This window comes from Monodelphis domestica, chromosome 6 (assembly GCF_027887165.1).
Source record: "Monodelphis domestica isolate mMonDom1 chromosome 6, mMonDom1.pri, whole genome shotgun sequence".
Lineage (NCBI taxonomy): Eukaryota > Metazoa > Chordata > Mammalia > Didelphimorphia > Didelphidae > Monodelphis > Monodelphis domestica.
The window spans coordinates 80138328-80159219 of NC_077232.1; the positions used below are offsets into that span (position 1 = coordinate 80138328).

General features: G+C 36.8%; 1 protein-coding gene across 5 annotated transcripts in view; it reads right to left on the bottom strand.

The window, feature by feature from the left end:
• ZFYVE28 (zinc finger FYVE-type containing 28) overlaps positions 1-20892 on the bottom strand; it is a 267258-nt gene that overhangs the window by 16290 nt on the left and 230076 nt on the right. For 3 of the 5 annotated variants that reach the window (XM_007496838.3, XM_056803657.1, XM_056803656.1), the window contains 3 exons: positions 11649-11803; positions 5788-5904; positions 4537-4641 (listed from right to left, as the gene is read on the bottom strand). In XM_007496838.3, the coding sequence (XP_007496900.1) occupies positions 4537-4641; positions 5788-5904; positions 11649-11803 (377 nt within the window). Of the gene's footprint in view, positions 1-4536; positions 4642-5787; positions 5905-11648; positions 11804-20892 lie in introns of those variants that run through there. The other 2 variants (XM_007496839.3, XM_056803659.1) reach the window with 2 other exon arrangements.

Consider the following 20892-nt stretch of genomic DNA (forward strand, 5'->3'; position numbering starts at 1 on the left):
ATGTAATGGATTTCTCTACTATCAGCAATGCAATGACCCAGGACAATCCAGAGGAGTTTATGAGAAAGAATACTATCCACATCCAGAGAAAGAACTGTGGAAACAGAAATGCACTAGAAAAATATGTAATCGATCACATAATATGATAGCTATTTGATTGAGGTTTTGATGTTAAAGGATTGTGATAATACAGATATGAATAACACAGAAATAGGTATTGAACAATGATACATGTATAACCCAGTGGAACTGCTTGTTGGATTTAGGAGGGGGGAGGAAAGAGCAGGGGCGGGATCATGAATCATGTAACCATGGTAAAATATTCTAAATTTAAAAAAAAATTAAAAATCAGTATCACAAGTACAAGATGTAAGAGGACTAAGGTAGACCTAAGTTGATTTTAGTTGTCTTCAAGCACAATATGAGTTGTCTGTGGGATACAGATGTCCCCAAAAGAACAAGATCATGGGATATAGAGTGAAGGAGGCAGTGTCAAGGACTAGGGAGATGATCATCCAATCTGCCCTAGTTAGACAACATCTGTAATGTTCAGTACTAGTCAATACATTTTTAGGAAGGGTGTTGATAACTGAATAGCGTTCAGGGCAACTAGGAGAAGAGAAGACTTGGGAGAACATGATGGCCACATTCAAGTCATTGAAAGACTGCCATATACTAGAGGGATTAGATTTGTTCTGGTGAGTCCCAAAGTACAGAATCAAGACAAAGAATGGAATGTATAAGAGGTAGATTCAGATTTGATTTGAGGGGGAAAAAACCCCCAAAACTTCCCAACAATTTCTTAGTGCTTGTGCTGCAGTTGGTGGAATATGTCCTTGTTGGAGAGCTTTAAGAAAAGCTTGGATGATCACTGGCTTGGTATTTTGTAGAAAGGAGTCTTAGTTAAGAATGGGTTTGTCTCAATGGCTACCAAGGTCCCTCCTAACTTGGAGATGGAGGGATTCATCTTGTGGAATAACAATACTGGATATGGAAAGAAGGGAAAAAAGGCAAGCCCATTAGTAAGATTTGATTTTAATTCTCTTCTCAAAAGGCATTGCTATTTCAAATATTTGGTGTCTCCAAAGCACAAAACTTATCAATACAAATGGCTCTCTTTATTAAAAATCCAAACCAAAATGGTAAACAATACTTCAAGGTGCTAGAATGTGCTTCTTTAGAATTAAAAATCCTTATTTACTTTTAAGCACATTCAGGTTCTTTTTTTTTAAAAATGGCAGACAAATGTCATACTAGAATGGGCATTCTTTTCTTTGTAGTACTTTCTATTTTCTTTTCTAGTACATATTTCCTCTTCAAGTCTTATTTCTATGTCTGAGAGTGTGAGCTTCCTTTATTTCTTTGTAGTACTTTCTATTTTCTTTTCTAGTGCATATTTCCTCTTCAAGTCTTATTTCTATGTCTGAGAGTGTGAGCTTCCTTTATTGCTCTTAGTAACATTTTCAGTGATCCTGGCATAATAGAAAAATTAATTGGAAATTATTATTGAGTCATTTTCAACTTTATCTGCCTTGACATCTTATTCCCTCCATAAACCTTTTTCATATTTATATAATTACACTTTTAAATGGATTAGTGCTGTTCTTCAGAGAAAATTGCATGGGAAATCTTTTACTCTGTTTACTGGAAAGAAAAAATAATAACAATTCAAAACAGCCTGAGGAACCAAACAGTATCTCTGGCACACAGCACCACAATCTAATTTTGTTTGCTTTTAGGGCATTTTTAAAGGCCTCTTGTCTTGACTGCTGCAAATCACATTAAAAAAATGTATATTGTATGCTTCCCTCCCCACTTGCTGTTGTATCCCCTCCCCGCCAAGACTTCACCTGAAAATAAAGATATGATTTCCCATGTAATATCTTTTCAGTTTCTTAAGATAACTGTGACTATTCCATGACTTAATAGGATTGAGAATAAGGAGTATACATGCATTTCTTCTCCAGCATTTAGTGGGGAAGTGCCCTCACCATATCAGTCTTTCTAAAGTGAGATTTGAATTGTGCATTACCCAAAGTATTCAGCCATTAAAAGCTTATCCCTGTTTACAAACAGAGCAGGTGAAATGCCCAAAGCTAATAGTGGCTTTCTGACCTATCAATTTACAGTACTGGGGGAAAGCTGCAGAGAATGTAGTTTTTCTCTTTAAATTTTCACCAGCATGGACTGATGAAGAAAAAAAAAAGTTTTCAGAAAAGATCAAGGGATCATAAGGATTAGAGCTGCAAGAGATCTTAGAAAGTGTTGAATCTAGTCCTCATTTATAGATGAAGAAATGGGCCCAGATTTGCCCTGTTCACACTGGGAATTTCAGAAATGAAGATAAAACCCAGGCTTTCTGATTCCAAAAGTAAGAGCAGGGCTCTTTCTAGTGAACTGTGTTTCTTTACCATTGTCTATCCCTGTAAAATTAAAAATAACCTAGGCACAAAGACCAGTTTATTCTGGTTTTCAATATGTTTATGATGCTCAGATGTATGCATTTCCACAATGCCAGATGCCACATTAGTGGGTTTTTTTTTCCTGGCACACGGGTCCATGGAGCAGAGCCAATAGAGGAAACTGAACGACAGCACTCTTTACAAGAGGTATCACATCTCTCTGTAGTACCCAACATGGAAGCATTAAAACCAGGCATTGGCTTTTTGGAGACTCAGTGTTGAGGACGGTAGCCAGGTTCCTCCCCAGCCCTTCACGGAGGAGCCCTGGAGCCTGGGATCATTGCATGCCCCTGGTGATTAAGTAGCAGTAACCAGTCTCAGTCTCTGTGGAGAAGTGGTCTGTGGACTGATTTTTGTTGGGGGGTCGGGATAGGAACTGCAGTTTGAGAGTGGAGCTTCACAATGTACAGCTCAGTACATAATGATGCCAATGGTCCAAGGTGACTGGACTAAAAATTCTGGGTCTGTTTCCTGCCAGGTGTGTCATTAACCTTAGGGGCATTTCTGTGCCATGAAAACCTCCCTATCTAGGGCATGCCAACTGTCATCATGCCAATGTGGTCAGTGCCAGCCCATTCTTAAGGAGTCAGGCTAAGAGGAACAAATGTAGGACTTTCTGTTTGTTGAATTTTATTATGCTTTTTACTCAACCCAACCACCTTGAGTCTGACTGCTGCAGGCCTAGCTGGCCTTATTTCTCAGTAGCCATTTCCCATCTGGCCAGTTTCCCACCTGGTTTTCAGGTGCTATGTGCCCTCTATCACCTTCCTTTTTCCTCCTCACAATACTCTAGCCCTGGGAAGGAGAGTAACCCACCTTCTAAAGTGCCATCAAAAAGGATTCAGCATACAGAAAGGTCAGATGGGGAGGTCTGCTGGCACAGTGTTCCTTTTCAGCATTCTTCAAGTTCCAAAGAGGTTTCAGACACTGACCTAGAAAGCTGACTACCCCTTTGGAACTTGGCCACTAAGACTGAGCCAGAGGAAGAGGTTTTCGAAGAGGGAACATACAAGTGAAAGAAGCCAAGAGAGCTGGGCAAGCAGGAAAGAGGCAGAGACCATCATGATTGGGAGATGTGAGGCTGGCAGAGGAAGCATGCCACAGTAAGAGGAGTGAGGCAGAGCCCAGGAAGAGTATGCTTCAGTCCAGGGAGCACCAAGGATCCGATGGTCCGTGGGAGAAAAGGAGGAGAAATGGTTCATGCATCTTTCCTCACCTCCTCTCAACCTCCCAACTGCTCCAGAGAGGAAGCCCAGGGTCTCTAAGTGCCTTCTGCTTATTGCCCTCTCTTTTTAAATACATACTGTGATTTCCAGGTTTTTAATTATAATATAAAATACTAGTCAACATTCCTGACCTTGTGTAGAGGAAAGGGAGATCAAGCATTCTTTGTTGTAGACTATCTGACAAGATAGACTATATATCTTGTTGTAGACTGTAAGACAAGAGACTATCTGGTCAGCAGAATTAGTTCTTTGGGGCTTGAAGCTAATTTAAGACAATTGGGCAAGGGAGGTAGACAAATTAGTTATTGTACTTTGCATGTCTAAGCAAGAAACAGATTGATAAATTCCTGGTTTAAAACTGGAAGCTGATCATTACCTTTAGACTGTGAGGGGGGAAAGCCTGAGCTTTCCCTTTCTTCCTTATTCTAGAGATGAGGATATTTTGTGAGGCCCTAAGTTGGAAAAGAAATCCAGCCAAGTTTCCACAAAGAGAGGGAGGAATAAGTTCCTTTTAAGGGAAGGCCATAACCCTGCTGGGACAGTCCAGCTGTTAGAGAGCAGAGCCTACCTGAAAACAAGGAGGAAGGAGCAGTCCTGGCATGCTTAGGAAGGTCTCTGGCTTGTGGGATGATTGTCAGCTCAGCCTGCTTCACTCTCCAGAATCACCTTTTGCTTTAAAAACTATTGTTTTCACAAGGTAGATCAAAACAGCACCTCTTGTTTTTGAAATTTATGACATGGACTTTCTCATTGCTTCTTCTACTAAGTTGTACTTGTGAACCTCTTTACTGTCGCGTCCTCCAGTGCCCCCTCCATCCCCACTGAACCTCACAGAAATTTCCAAGTACCTTCAAAATCTCCATCTCTTGCCTTTGCTGCAAGTTCGGACGAGGAGATTGTTTCCTGGCAAAGGGCACAGTCCTCCAGAGCGGCACTTCTTAAATTCTGATTTACTGAAAAATCAAGCACAGCATTTTGAATCCACTAAGAAATGTCCATAAGAAATTCAACCTCTGCAGCAAACAAGTGGAGCCTAGGGTCAGAGTAAAAACTCTGTGAACTCTAAAGAGGGATACCTCCAGTTGAGAGCACCCCCCCCCCCCAATGGTCTAGAGAGAACCAGAATGAAAGAAAAGCTTTGGTAGGTCTTCTGAAAGAAAATGCTGCTTTAGGATTGCCATGAGGAGGGAGCAGTCAGAGGACTGGGGGGTGAATTTTGTCCTTGTATCTTCTTACCTGCTTCTCACTGAACTTGGAAAGTTTGTGATATAAATACTATTGTTTCCCTGGACATTGGAGTTAGGAAATCTGATCTCAACTTCAAACTATGATGTTTACTCGCTTTATGATTCTAGGCAAATCACTTAACTTCTGAGATTCAGTTTCCTCATTTGCAAAATGAGTATAATTATATTTATACTGCCTCCAGAGTTGTTTTGTGGAATGTGCTTTATAAATCTAAAAATGCTATGTAAATGAAAGATATAGTCAATATTAGGATCTACTATATTTTAGTGTTTTCAGAAACTAGCATGACATAGTCTAAAGTGGATATATGTTCCCTTCCTTTGAGAAATGGACTATTGGTTTTTTCTCTCAATTTTTTTCAAGATTACAAGTTGATATAATCTTTAATAATCATTTTCTGATATTTTGTGATCTATATTTTCTCTCTTAGGTGGGTGTATGTTTTCTTATGACTACAAAGCTTGGAAATGTGTTTCTGTCTCATAGTCAAATAGGGATTTAAACAATATAACTGAGAAAAATTTGAAGACATATATAAATTCAAAAATATAAATGAAAAGTTTTCACCTCTAAAATATTATGAACGAATGAAGCACTTATTAAGGGCTTATTCTGCACTGACTTTTTTATTCTTCACTGTACTAAGTGCTAGAAATAAAAATTTTAAAAACAGTCCTTGCTTTCAAGAAACACACATTCTAATGGAGGAAACACTTTTCTTATACATCAAAGCATTGTAATCTAAGGGCAGTTTTAATAGGGATTATGAAATGTAATTTTCTGTATGAATCAAATTCTTATTATAGGAACTGTGGAACCATGAATTAAAAAAATTCAGTCACAATACTTACCTTTCTTTAATTTTTCCCCATCTTCTGTGTCTGGCTTAGTTGCCATAACTTCAAATAAGGTCTTAAGAATACTTCGCAAATCACTTGCATAATTTGTTTGTAACTGATCAGCAACACCTAAAAGAGATGTGGAGAAACTAAGAACTAGATACTCATTCATATCAATAAATTACTGAAAATAATTATCATGATGTTTCAAAAGTTATAATTTTGAAATCACAGCCATAAGAATAACATGCCCTTAGAACAACTGTGTATTCAATAGGCTACACTATTCTCATTGAGAGGATAATCTGTTTGGGTAGAGGGAAAGGAAAGATTTTTGTTTTGTTTTGTTTTTACCCTATAGAATCATTAAAAAAATTTTTTTAATAGAATTTATTCCCAGGTATATCAACCCCTCCTTCCCTTCCCTGCACCATACTATGGTGATACCAGGGTATTACCTGACAAAAAGATATGTATATAAATTATCTTTTGTGTTTCTGTTTATCAGTTCACTCTCTGAATTCACAAGTTATTCTTTGAATCTTAATTCTGTAGCTGTAAATAATTTTCTCTTGGTTCTACTTGTTTTATTCTTCATTATATTATGTAGTTCTTTCTAAGTTTTTAAGATTTTTAACCTTCACATTGTTCCATCACAATCATATGCCACAATTTGTCCAGCCATTCCCCAATTGATAGACATCCTCTTGATTTCCAGTTCTTTGCTAACACAAAGAGAGCTGCTAAAAATATTTTGGAACAAAAAGATCCTTTACCTTTTTCCCTGATCTACTTGGGAAACAGACCTAGCAATGGCATTGCGGGTCTGAGGATAAATACAATTTTATAACTCGTTGGCCATAATTCCAAATCACTGTCCAAAATGGTTGCATCAGTTCACAGTTCCACCAACAATATACTAGTGTCCCCATTTCCCCATATCTCCTCCAATACTTATGAATTTGCCCTTTTACCATTTTAGTCAATCTGATAGATGTGAATATCTCATAATTGTTTTGACTTTCATTTCTCTTATCACTAGTGATTTAGAGCATTTTTTTTTTCATATGCTTGACTATAGCTTTGATTTCTTCATTCAAAAACTGTTCATATCTCTTGCCCACTTATCAGTTGGGGGATGGCTCTTATTCTCATAAATTTGACAAGGTCTTTATATGTTTTGAATATGAGACCTCAATCTGAGAAATTCTCTATAAAAACTTTCTTCCAATCTCCTGCTTTCCTTCTAGTCCTGGCTATACTAGTTTAATTTGTACAAAAAGTTTTTAAAAATGAAATCAAAATTGTCCCTTTTACATCTTTCAATGTTCTCCATCTCTTTTTTATTCATGAATTCCTCTCCTATCCATAAATCTTATAGGTAATATGTTCCTTATTCTTCTAATTTGATTATGATATCTCCTTTTATGTCTAGATCATGCATTCATTTTGATCTTCTCTTAGTGAATGGTGTAAGATATTGATCTATACATAATTTCTGCCAAATCCTTTCCAATCCTCCCATTCATTTTTACCAAATAGTGGGTTCTGTGAATTTTAGATTTACTCCATCCTGCTTAGTCTTTGGAATTTTAGCAACCAGGAATGTATACACACTCCATTTAAGAATTAACTGTAGGGGAGGATGGCCTATGACCGACATGTGCTAGCAAGTGACAAATCAGAAACAACTGACTGATCCCCTGGGCTGTCCTAAGTCAAGCTTCAGCCACCATTGATACATGTGAGACACAGGAAATGATGTAAAGAACTGCCTATATATTTTGTGTCACTTCCTGTGATCACACTCTCAGCGATGTTGGGAGCTCTGGGTGGTGTTTTGGCGTGCTTGCGGCATTTGGCTCTGTAGCATGGTTTATGTGAGCGACCTTGGTGAGTGGTAAGGCTGATTCCTCCTTTCCTTGACTTCCTGAAAAGCACTATCCTCCTAGGAGGCCCCTCATCTTGGAGGAGATCTTGTGGCTGGAAGCCAAGCTAGATTTAATCTTCTGAGAAGGCCCCTTGGCTGAGGCCTCTGAACTCCCTTTGACTTACTCCAGGCTGGAGAAACTCTCCTACCCTTATGCTCTTCTCCTTCTTCTTAATTTCTTCCTTCTATTGTAATTAAACCACCATAAAAATCCCAAACTGACTTGAGTATTTTATTGGGATTGAATTTAAATCCCTGGCAACCACTAATATAATATATTCAGTCAACAACCCTAATTTTACCCTTAACAGTCCTCATCCCCTAATCTCAGAAATATATTTTGCTCAAATACAAGATTATAAACTTTTGCTACTGTTTTTTAAATGTCTGTTTTATTTCATTGACCTACCTTTCTATTTCTTAGCCAGTAGCAGATAACTTTGATAATTTCTGTTTTATAAAAGTTTAAAATCTGGTACATTAGACTTCCTTTATCAATATTTTTCATTAATTCTTTTGCTATTCTTGATCTGTTCTTCAAAATGAATTTTGTTCTTATTTTTTCTAGCTCAATCAAAATTTTTTTTGGTAATTTAATTGGGATGGCACTGAAAAAAGTAAATAATTTAGGTAGGATTGTTATTTTATTTATATTAGTTCAGCCCATCCATGAGCAATTAATATTTCTCCAATTTTTTATATAACCATATTTATGGAAAAATATTTTATAATTATGTTCATATAGTTCCTGGGTTTGTTTTAGCAGGTATACTCCCAGATATGTTATTTTAAATCTCTCTTCTTGTAGGACTTTGTTAATAATATATAAAAATGCTGATGATTTATGTGGGTTTGCTTTATAACTTGCTATTTTGTTAAAATTACTTATAGTTTCCACTAACTTTTTAGTTGAATCTTTAGAATTTTCCACATATACCATATTGTCTATAACAAGAGATCGTTTTATTACCTCTTTGCCCATTCTGCCCATTAATCCATTAATGGCACTTGTTTAACCAAAATGACCTAAGACCTTACCCAGATCTGCATAAGAAAGTACCCTACTTTGGGGATAGAAGGAATGATTTTCCTTTCCTTCATCATTTCATAAGGAGGGAGTATGGGTACAAACCTACAATCTGCATTCAGAGGATGCAGGTTTAATTCCCAGTTCTGCTTTTGATTACTTAAGAGTTAATTTCTCTGTAAAAGGGGTCTGGCTGGATGCCCTTTCAAATATATTTGTGTAATCTACACACACACACGTGTGTGTGTAGATTATATTTGCACCTGATACAGGGCTGTGCAATCAATATGCTCAGTCAATCCTTGCTTTTAGCTACCTGTCCTCCCATATCTAGTAGTTTTTCCAGCTTGTTTTGATAACTACATCCTGATCCTAATTCAACTACTGTTCATTACCCATCAAGTGAACCATCGATCAGATGATTCATTCATTCATGCTGCTGCCTATCCGTAAAATATTAATACAAACCACTGATGAGTCAGGCACTATGCTAGAAACCAGGATATACAAAGATTAGCAAGTCTTTGTCTTTATAGATCTGACAGTCTAGTGGGAGAGATATAAGAACCATGCAACAAAACTGAATGAAATATAGAAAATAAGAGAGGAACAAAGTCTGAAGAAAGTTCAGAGGAAGAAAGACTGTTTCTAGCAGAGAAGATCAGGAAATATTTCATGGAGAAGGTGACATTTGATCTAGATCTTAGAAAGACAGAACTTGGATGATTATAAATGAGAGGAAAGGACATTTTAAGAAGCATGGGAGCAATAAGCCTCCCCATTAAGTGACACAAAATACCAATTAATTATCATGAGTTATAAGTAACATGCTTCATGATAATGCCTCAGTTTTTCAAGGTATTGGGGTTGCAAGTTACTTAACTTTTCTGGGTCTCGGTTCCCTCACCTATAAAATGAGGGAGTTAGATTAGATGATCTCTAAGGTTGGTTCAGCTCTTACATTTATGATCCTATTTCCATGCTTTTAAAATATAAACTTGGGTTGCCATTCAATATTCTTCTCTTTCTCCATCACCTAACCAACACCATTAGCTAGTGCTCTCCCCTAAGAATTTTCCTTTTGAATGAAGCCAGTCGCATTATTCTTTCAGTTTCTGAAGTTCACCACCTCACTTATCCTCCTTTAATCATTCCCTTTCACTTTATATATCCAGTCAGTTGCCATATTTTGTCATTTCTACCTCAATGACATTTCTTGCATTTGTCCTCCTTTTCATTCCTCACCTAGCCCCTCTACCCAGAGTTTAAGCCCTCAGCCCCTTTTGTGTGGATAACTGCAGCAATAACACCTAATTGGTTTCCTGAAGTTTCTTGTTTCTCTAATTCATGCAGCTGCTAAAATAATTTTCCTTAAATGCGGTCTGACAATATCATTTCCCTCATCAGTAAACTCCAATTACTCATCGTCTCTAAGATAAAATATAGACTCCTCTGTTTGACCTTTCAAACCCTTCTCATGCTAGCCCTAATCTCCCATTTATGGTCTAATTACATATTTACTTTCCTTCCTGTGCTCTCCAGACCAGTAACACTGGACTTGTTACTTTTGTTTCTCACACATGGCACTCATATTCTCATCTCCATATTTGCAATGTCTGGATGGATGCACATGTCTGGGATGTATTCTCTTCCCTTTTGCTTTACAGAATACCTTAAATACTTTAAGAATCAGGTCAAACCATCACCTTCTCCAAGACACTTTTCTGAATCTCCTCCCCTCCCCCCAGCTTCTAGTGTCTAACTTCCTTGATTTATTTTGTGTTTATTAGGTATTTATTCTACATACTTTCATATGTCTATATTAATGGAACTAATATTAATTTCCTATTTCTATATTAGTAAATAACATAAACACTCTGATAGAAGGTGAGTTCCTTGAGGGCTTAGTACAGTGCCTGGCATATAGAAGGTGATTAAAACATTCCTGTTGATTGAATGACTCAGTTTTCCCTCTGCAAAATGGGCATAATCACATTTTCATTCTACATATTGTATAATTAGAATCTATTACCCTAAAATCTACAATTCTCAGCACCCCACTCTCCTCCTGTTGTTACATGCTGACGTAGGGAGGATATAAATTCTGGGTAGTTCCACCTCTCCCTCTCTTCTCTTCCTGTGGTGGCAGCTGTGGATGTAGGGTTTTTGGGCAGGTAGAAAAACTTAGTGACATGGTTCGGTTTTGTTAGATAATTACCTTTTTATTCCTTTACTTCTAGTAATTATTAATAAACTTTATAAAATATAATCCTTGGAGTACTGGACATTAATTTAAATCCTACAATATCCTTATAGGGCTTTTTTTGTGAAGAAAAACACTTTGTAAAGCTTACAGTGCCAAATGGATATGAATTATTATTATTATCTCCTGAGGCAGCCCATTCCATTTCTGACATCTGTAGTCATTGGGAAAATTTTCCTTATATTGAGCTGACATCTGTCTTCCTATTGCTCCTACCTAAGGAGGCAGATTTTAACATTAAGTATTGCGGGCTGGTGACGCTATTTTCACATTCAAACATCACATAAATGACAATTTAAAAACCATCTACACTGCACAATATGTGTAACCATGTATCTCTATTAGGAAGAAGAGGCTAAGCCAAGCTTAAATCCTTATAATTTATCAATTCATATCTACTCACTATATGGGTGGGATTATCAAGTTCCTGCTAGACCTTGGGGTTTTTTTTTTTAATATACACAAAACACTTTCAGAGTGTCACACAGATGACTTTGTGAAGAAGTGTTTGCCAACTTGGATACTACTAAAGCTTATAAACTGTGAAGAGTGCTACAGTTTCTCTATGACAATTTTCTGAGGGTTAATAAAGTCTCCGTCAGAGTTATCCTGACTTTATCCAAAGATATTTTTTTTAAATGCAGAGAGCATACCTGATATACAGACAAAGAGTCGGTGGATTAGGTCACTGCTGCTGTGAAATCTGGATCTGATTTTTTCCCTCGTTGCCCTTTTTGCAGCCTGAAAGGCAAGCTGGATCTGCTCCGGGTCGGTGCCATCTGATGAAATGGAGCTTGACCTGAGGCTGCTGTCCAAAAAGCACAGGCAGGGAAGCAGGGTTAACACACGTTAACTTCTTTTTTTAGGTAATAACTCCTTACTGGATGATTTCTGCTTAAAGTCAGTCACTGCCACGGTGTACAAATAAGCGTTAGTCTGTGTTCTCCAGTATTTTTATACAATGACAGTGTAATACTTTCCTGGATCTTAGCATTCCCTGTTCCCTGGTAGAGGCTGCATTCCATCAATTCCATTCCATCTTGAGTAATTTCTGCCTATGGCTTTCTGTCATTCTTCTTTAGAGGAGTCCCCCAATGAGAGATGTATTTTTCCTGAATTTTTGGGGGGTATTAAATTTTATTCCCCTCCCATTTCTCCCAATTACACATAAAAACAGTTTCTACCATTTTTCAAAGAATATTGAGGAGACAGCTGGGAGGCTCAGTGGATTGAGAGCTAGGCCCAGAGTTGGGAGGTCCTGGGTTCAAATGTGGCCTCAGACACTTCCTAGTCACTTAACCTCCACTGCCTAGCCCTTACCGCTCTTCTGCCTTGGAACTACCACACAGTATTGATTCTGAGATGATAAGTAAGGGTTTAAAAAAAGGGGAAAAAAGAATAACAAGTCCTGAATTCTCTCCCTTCCTCTCTTCTCCAACAACCACCCAACCCTCCTTGAAATCTCAAAGAGTAGTCTCATATAGATTTTACATGTGCAATCATGTAAAACATTTTTCCATGTTAATCTTTTTGTGGAAGGAAACTCAATTAGAAAAAACGATAAGAAAGTGAAAAAAGTTTGCATTGGTCTGGATTTAGACTCAGTTCTTTTTCTCTGGAAGAAGATGGCATTTTTTATCATGAGTCCTTTGGGATAGTTTTGTATGATTATATTGCTGAGAATAGCTGTTATTCACAGTTGTTCATTGTAAAGTCTTCCTGTCATTGTACAATGTTCTCCAGGTTTTGCTTATTTTGCTCTGCTTCAGTTTGTGTAAGTCTTTCCAGATTTTTCTGAGCTCTTCCTAATTGTTATTTCTTAGAGCACGATAGTATTCCATTATAATCAGATACTATAATTTACTCAGCCATTTCCCAATTGATGGGTAAATCTTTGCTCCCCTAAAAAGAACTGCTTTAAATGTTTTTGAATATAGAGATCCCCCTTTTTTAAATCTCTTTGGGATACAAAGCTAATAATGGTATTGCTGGGTGGGTCAAAAGGTTATACACTGTTTTATAACCCTTTGGGATAGGTCCAAATTGCTCTCCTGAATGACTGAATCAGTTTACAATTTCCCCACAATATATTTGTGTCCCAGCTTTCCTAGATCACCTCCAAGTTTTGTCATTTTCCTTTTCTGTTATAATGGCCTCTCTGATAAGTGTGGGGTAGTACCTAAGAGTTGTTTTAATTTGCATATCTCTAACTAAAAGTGATTTAGAGCATTTTTTCCATGATTATAGAGAACTTCTTGATTACTTTGTTCAGGAACTGCTTATTCATATACTTTGACCTTTTATCAACAGGAGAATGATGTATTTTTATATATTAAACTCATGTATATATTTGAGAAATGAGGTATTTATTAGAGATTTGTAAAAATTTTTTGCACCATTATGAATCCTATGTATTATTTTCCACCCTACTTATCCCTGTTTAGTTTCTGACCTGTACCTCCCCCAATCTGCCCTCTTCTGAATTTATTTTTCAGGTCAGTTGTTTTTCCCATGAAATATTTCACATTTTATTCTGGGTTTTTTTCCCCACACTTTTGATTTTGTTTGACTGTTTCTTAACAATTTATGGACTCATTAGCTTCCACTTGTCCAATTCTAATTTTTAAGACATGATTTTCTTGAGTGAGCTTTTGTACCTCCTTTTCCATTTGGCCATTTCTATTTTGTAAAGAATTCTTTTTCTCAATGAATTTTTGTACCTCTTTTACCAACTGGCCTATTTTGTTTAAGTTATTAATTTCTTCAGTATTTTTCAGTCTTTCAAGAAGTTTTTTTTCCTTCAGTGCATTTTGGCATCCCTTTTCCCATTTGGCTATTCAGCTTTTTAAGAAGTTCTCTTCTTTCTATTTTTGTGCCTTTTTCACCAATTGGCCTATTCTGTTCATTACTACCTTGAAAGGTAGTAATTTCTTCAGTATTTTTTGTGTGCCTCCTTTACCAAGCTATTGATTCTTTTTTCATGATTTTCCTATGTCACTTTCATTTATTTTCCCAATTTTTCTTCTATCTCTCTTATTTGATTTTTAAAATCTTTTTAAAGTTCCTCAATTAATTCTTTTTGGGATTGAGAGCAATTTATATTTTTCTTGGAGACTTTGGATGCAGCAGCATTGACTTTGTTGCTTTCTGAGTTTGAGTCTACCCTGTCACCAAAATAACTTTCATGTTGTTTTTTTTGTTGCTGTTGCTTGCTCATTTTCCTGCCTTTTTACCTTTTTGTTTAAAAAAAAAACCTATTATAATTAGACTCTGTAACTGTCCTAAAGGAAGCACTGTGCCAAAACTCAGAGTCTTTGTATAGTTGCCTTTAGAGATGGCACTGGGGATCTATCTGCTTTCAGTTCTTCCAAGGTAGTATGAGATATATGAGAGGTGTATTTAATACTCTCCCAGACTGTGTTCTGGTTTGTGAGTAACCCTAAGTACTCTTTTACCCCTTGGAACTGTGACCAAGGTCCCCTGCTCCCCTGAAGCTGCAGGTCCTGGTGTATGCTGTGCTTTTTCTCACTCTGTGCCTGTGCCCCAAAACTGCAACTTAGTTCTGGTATGATGAATGCAACAGAAGTCTTGCACCCACCCAGAACCAGTAAAGAGAGCCCTGTAATCTCCTTCTGAGCAGTTGTCTGACCCTCCCTCCCCCTCTCCCCCCATCTGTGTCCAAGAGTCTCAGAAGCTCTGGCTACCACTTTAGTTGCATCTCTGTGGGGTCTACCCTGGCATGCTTCATTTCACTTCCACCCTAGTACACTAGATCCCTTGTGCTGGCCTTCTAAGTTGTTTTGGGCTGAAAAATTACGTTATCTTATCTTTTTGTGGGTTATCCTATTCCAGCATTCATTTTAGAGGATAATCTGGTAGAAATCAGATGGGTCCCTGAATCTTCTCCACCATCTTGCCTCTACCTTTTGAGTCTTTTAAAAAGGTATTTCCTGGTTACCAGTTCATCATTCAGTCTGTCCATCTGTTCTCCTTCACTTCTACTATAAGATCAGCCCATATGGTTTCTTTTCCCATTGTAGCTGTCCTTGAAATCTTTATTTCATTGTATATCTTTTAAAAGGGATAGAGAACATACAATAAGTGATTAAAAAAAAGATTTACAATGGGAAGATCACTCTATCATCAATGGTTTTCTAAGATATTTGTATTAAATATGGTTTCCTTCATAGGGCCTTTTGTTTTATCTATTCATGGTGAAAGTAATACCTGGTGCAACATTTGTAATAATTAACATTCTCAAAGCAGTTCATCAATATTTGTCAGCACATATCTCTGAAACAGTTTAAATATTCCAGTTCTTCAAGTGAGAAAAGTAAAGGAAGAAGACAAGTATTTGTCCAAAGTCTTATTATTACAGTGTCAGTAAGCTGCAACTAGGGTAGAACTCGGAAGTTTTGACAGTACATTGTCACTTCAAATCAAATGATAATTGTAGATTGACAGTGTCACAGATTATTGACATGAAAATTACTATGGTGATAACTAACTACCCTGTAAGATCATATAAGGTGAACATGGAGGTTGGGAGAGAAGATCTTTGACTGGTGTTTCATCTTATTTAACTAAGTTAGCCAGAAATATTAATGAATGCTGATTATTTAGCAGAATGTTTTACAGTTTCCTTTAGGGAAGCTAAGTAGCACAGTGGCTAAAGTACTAAGCTTGGATTTCAGAAGATTTATCTTCCTGAATTCAAATCTGGCTTCCAACAGTACTAGCTGTGTAACTTTGGGCAAGTCACTTAACCCTGTTTGCCTCAGTTTCTTCATCTGCAAAATGAGTTGGAGAAGGAAATGGCAAACTATTCCAGTATCTTTACCAATAAAACCCCAAATGGAATCATAAAGAGTTGGGCATGACTGAAATGACTGATCAACAGCTTCTATAAAATGATGGGCTTAGACTAGATGGCTTCTTTGTTAATATGATCCTAAGTCCAATCTTCCTCTCCTTCATCTTCAATTCAGTACATATGTCTACAGAGACTGAAGACATAGAGAAAGCTATCTGTACCCTAAAGTGGTAACACAAACTGTATTAGGCCAATCAAAGGCTTCAATATGCAACTGCAGCAACTGAAACACTAAAATGAATATCATAAATCTGATTACAGAAACATTAATAGTGATCTGCTGTTTTGTTCAGAACACTTTGTTGGACATAAGGAGAGCTCTGAAGTTTAAGAAAGACATGGGTGGGTAGCTAGCCTCCTAAAGCTTCTAGTGATATTTCAATCCTGTGGATTATACAAATAAATCCTTTGGTTTTTTTCCCTTTCTCTACTATATATTGTATATATTGGTCTTTTACTGTGTTGGGAAAGAAGAGAGAAGAAAAGAAAGTTGAGTTAGTAGAGTTTGCTAGATTTCTTCAAAATACAGGATCACATATTTTTAGAGTTAGAAGGGACCTTAGAGATTATTTAGTTCAACTCTTATCATTTTTCCAGAAAAAGGTGAGACCCAGACGGGGAAAGATTTCCTCAATATTACATAGGTAGGAAGTGGGATAGCCAGGATTTGAGTCCATATCCTCTGATTCACAATCCAGGGTTCTTTCTACTCTCTAGTTTTTACACTATAGAAAACTGCCTCAAATCGACCTAAAATGTTTTCTAGGAGGAATATGAAACTAATATTAAAATCAGGTACTGGTGTTATTTGCTGAGTTTAGTTACTTATACTATGTAGCACTGGATTCCATTCTAATATACTAGGCCACTGAATAAGGATTCTGAAGCTGAGACTTTTGGGGAATTTTGTCTTCCTGTAAAACAGATTGGTGGCATCCCATGTAACTCATTCAACATATATTTATCAAGTATTGAGATGTAAGGTCCTTCCATGAAGCTCTACTTTAATGTCTCATCAAGATATGGAGGTTACCCTAGGTTCCTAATGAACTCTCTGTCAGGTTCTACCATGCTAGGAAGGCTTGGTATATAGCCCAGAAAACAGACTATGGTTACTCCACAAAATCAGAATCACAGAGACCTCAGTTCACAGATGAGAATTTAATAATATTAAAAAGTTAGAACCTCTCTACTTACAAAGGCAGTCCATTCCATTTTTGAAAGTTCATTATATCATGTGCAAACTTTGTAGCAATGCTATCTAGATTTTCAATGACTTCATTGATAAAAATGCTAAATAGCACAATGCCAAGAATTTATTTCTGAGGACATTCCATTCCAGACATCTTTCCATGTTAATATCAGGCTATTAATGACTATTTTTGAGGGTGGTCATTCAATCAGTTCCAAATCCAGCTAATTGCATTACTATCTAGTCCATATCTCTCCATCTTTTCCACAAGAATACTATGACAGTGTAGATGAGAGAGATACAATATATATTGCAAAGACTGAATTTTACAATGAAATCTCATGCAAGAAGGAAATAGAACTTTGGCTGCCAATGAGAGGTGGGACTGGAATCTCCAGCTAAGAAAAGCAGATGGAGAGTTGGGAAAGTACCTTCTTGTCCCTTTTGAATTGTGAAGGGAAGGAGCAACCTCACTGAGCTCATCCTGCTACAATCACTCGTTGATCTGAAGAGACCCAGATTAACCATTTTTCCTTATAAGTGGTGGACAGAGACATTTCCCCTTTGGGAAAGGCAAGAGACTGTCCACCCAGATTTTTCTTCAAAGCTGTATCTCTATCTTAGGAAATTACATCAATTGGACTCCACAAAGATCCTAAGGTCCTCTGGGACTTAGGTCCCTAGACCTGAGCCTCAACCCCTGAAGAAACTTTAGGTAGAAAATAGAATAGGGACTTCCTGTTTCCCTCTTTCCTAACCTACCATTCCAGACTTATCAACTAATAAATAGATCTTATAACTTACTGAAGAACTAGATATCTCTTCTTCAATGTACTAAGGGGATCACAGATAGCAATCATCCAAAGAAGAGAACAGAAACCAGAGATTGAAGGGGATTTCCTCTTACCCTTCAGCTCTGGACAATGATTAACTTCACTTTCTCTGGGACAGCTCTGCCTGGGAGGGAAGTGGTGTTTCTATTTATCTGTTCCCTCCCTCTCAGTTACCTGTCAAACTTTGGTTCCTGATCCCCCACTAGTACAACAGTCACAGATAAGAAGCACTTATTAAGCACTTAGTATGTTCCAGATACTATGCTAAATACTGGGGATACAAAGGATGACAGTCATGCTCTCATAGAACTTACAGTCTGATGGGGAGGTAACATGCAAATAAACTACAAACCAATAAGATGTATCTCCTACTATATTTGATGATAGTTATAATTACTATTACTTTTGGTGTGGACTCATGATTTCTTTAATGAAGGCAGTTCCTTCTGACTTGGAAACTTCTTCCACCATTGTAGGTGGGTAATTTGTCTGTATTTATTTTCACAAAAAGTTGCCTGAAGCACTGAGAAGTTATATGACCACCCCATAGTCACGCAATCACTATGCTAGAGGCAGGACTTAACCCCTCCTCTATCTAAAACTCTTAAGACCAGTCTTCTATTTTTGACACCAGACTGCCTTGCCATCTGTCTAAAAATGCTTTCAAAAAGGAATGAACTTAGTTTGACTTGATCTGTTCTTGATGAAGTCATTATGGCTCTTTGTGATTATCACTTCCTTTTTCTTTTCCAGTTAACAAGCATTTATTTTCTCTAATTTTCAACCCCCAATCAAAAAAAGAAAAGAAAAACAAAGACCTTGTAACAAATCTGTATAGTCAAACAAAGCAAATGTTCATAATAGCTAGGTCCAAAAATGAATGTTTCATTCTGCCTCTTGTATGCATCACCTTTCAGAAACTGGGTAGCTTGTGTCATCACTGGTCTTCTGGAATCATGGTTGGTCATTGCACCAATCAGTTAAGTCTTTAACTGAAATTTGTTTCCAAAATATTATGACTGTAAAAATTATTCTCTGGGCTCTTTTCAAATCACTGTATCAACTCACCCAAATCTCTCCAAGTTGTACTGAATCCATCTTTTTTTGTAATTTCTTATGACACAATGGTAATCTATCATGTGTCATAATTTTTTTGACCATTCCCCCTTAGTTTCCAGTTCTTTATTACTAAGAAAGAGTTACTATAAATGTTTGTTTTAACAGAGATCCTTTTCCTCTTTCTTTAACCAATTTGGGATTAAAGGAATCAAAATAGTCATATTGGATCAAAGGATATGTACATCTTAGTGACTTTTGGGGCATAATTTCAAATTGCTTCCTAGGAGAGCTAGAACAATTCACAGCTCACCAACAATATATTAATGTGCCTGTTTTCCTCCAGCCCCGTGAACATTTGTCATTATCTGTCTGTCATCTTTGTCAATCTGATCATTGTGGGATAGAATTAATTGTTGATTTAATTTGTATTTCCTTTTTTGTTAGTAATTTGGAGCCTGGCTGTTTATAAATTAAATTCTTCCTTTGAAAACTTCCTGTTTATAACTTCTGACCATTTTTTCAACTGGAGAATGGTTTGTAGTCTTACAAATTTGAATCAATTCCTTATATACCTTGGAAATACCTGCATCAGAAAATAAGTTACAAATATTTCTCCCCTTGTTAATTATTTCCATTCTAATTTTAGCTGCATTGATTTTGCTTGTGCAAAAACCAAAAACCAAAACCAAACTTTTTTCAGTTGTATATAATCAAAACTGTCTATTCTGTGATTCTATGTTGTGTATGGCAATGAATTATTTCTCTATCCATTGATCCCAAAGGAAATTTCTACCTTGCTCCTCTAATTTATAATGTGACTTTTTATATCTAAGTCACATATCCAATTGGAGCTTATCTTGGCATATGATATAAGATACTGACGTAAGCCTAATTTTTGCCCAACTGCTTTGCAGTTGTCCCAAAAGTTTTTGACAAATAGTCCTTTCTTAAGTAGCTGGGTCTTTGTGTCAATTAAACACTAGGTGACCAGGTTTGTTTACTTCTCTATGCTGTGGTTCTAATCAGTTCCACTAATCAGCTTCTCTTTATTAACTAGCACCAAATTGTTTTGATGATTATTGCTTTCTAGTATTATTAGATCTGGTACTGCTAGGCATCTTTCTTTCCCACTTTCTAAAATTATTACTCTTGAGAATCCTGACCTTTTATTTCTCTAGGTGAATTTTGTTCTTTTTCAGTCAAACAAGCATTTATTAAGCACTTACTATGTCCTAAGATCTGAGATACAAAGAAAGATAATAATAATAATAGTTATAGTAATAATTAGCATTTAAATAATATTTTAAGATATGCAAAGAACTTTACATATGTTAAACCTCATTTAGGCCTCATAAACATCCTGAGGGAATTCTATTATTACATCCATTTTACAGATGAGAAAACTGGAACAGAGAGGAAAGTGATTTGTCCAGAGTCATATAGTTAGGTAACAAATGTTGGAGACAGGATTTGAACTAGTTTGCCTAATTCCAAATCTGGCACTCTATCCACTGCACCGCCTAGATGCCAAAATTATTCCTACCCTAAACAAGTTCACGTTCTAATTCAGGAGACAACATATAAACAATTATGTACACATAAGAGATACACAAAGAAAAGTTGGAGGCAATTTCAGAGGGAAGGCAGTAACATTATAAGTGGGACCAGGAAAGGCTTCTTGCAGAAGATGGGCTTTTTAGTTGAAACTTGGAAGAAGCCAGGAAAGTCGAGACAAATCTGAGGAAAGAGAGTACGTCATGTTTTGAGGATAGCCAGTGGAAAGCTAAAGTCAGGAGAGGGAGTATATATGTGTGAGAAACAAAAGTAAACTTGTGCCCCTGGGATCATGGAGTTTGTGATTCTGAAAGTCTGTCAGCTCCCTCCAAAATGGAAATTATGTGCCAAAGGTAAAACAACTTCAGTTTCTCCAATGGCCCATG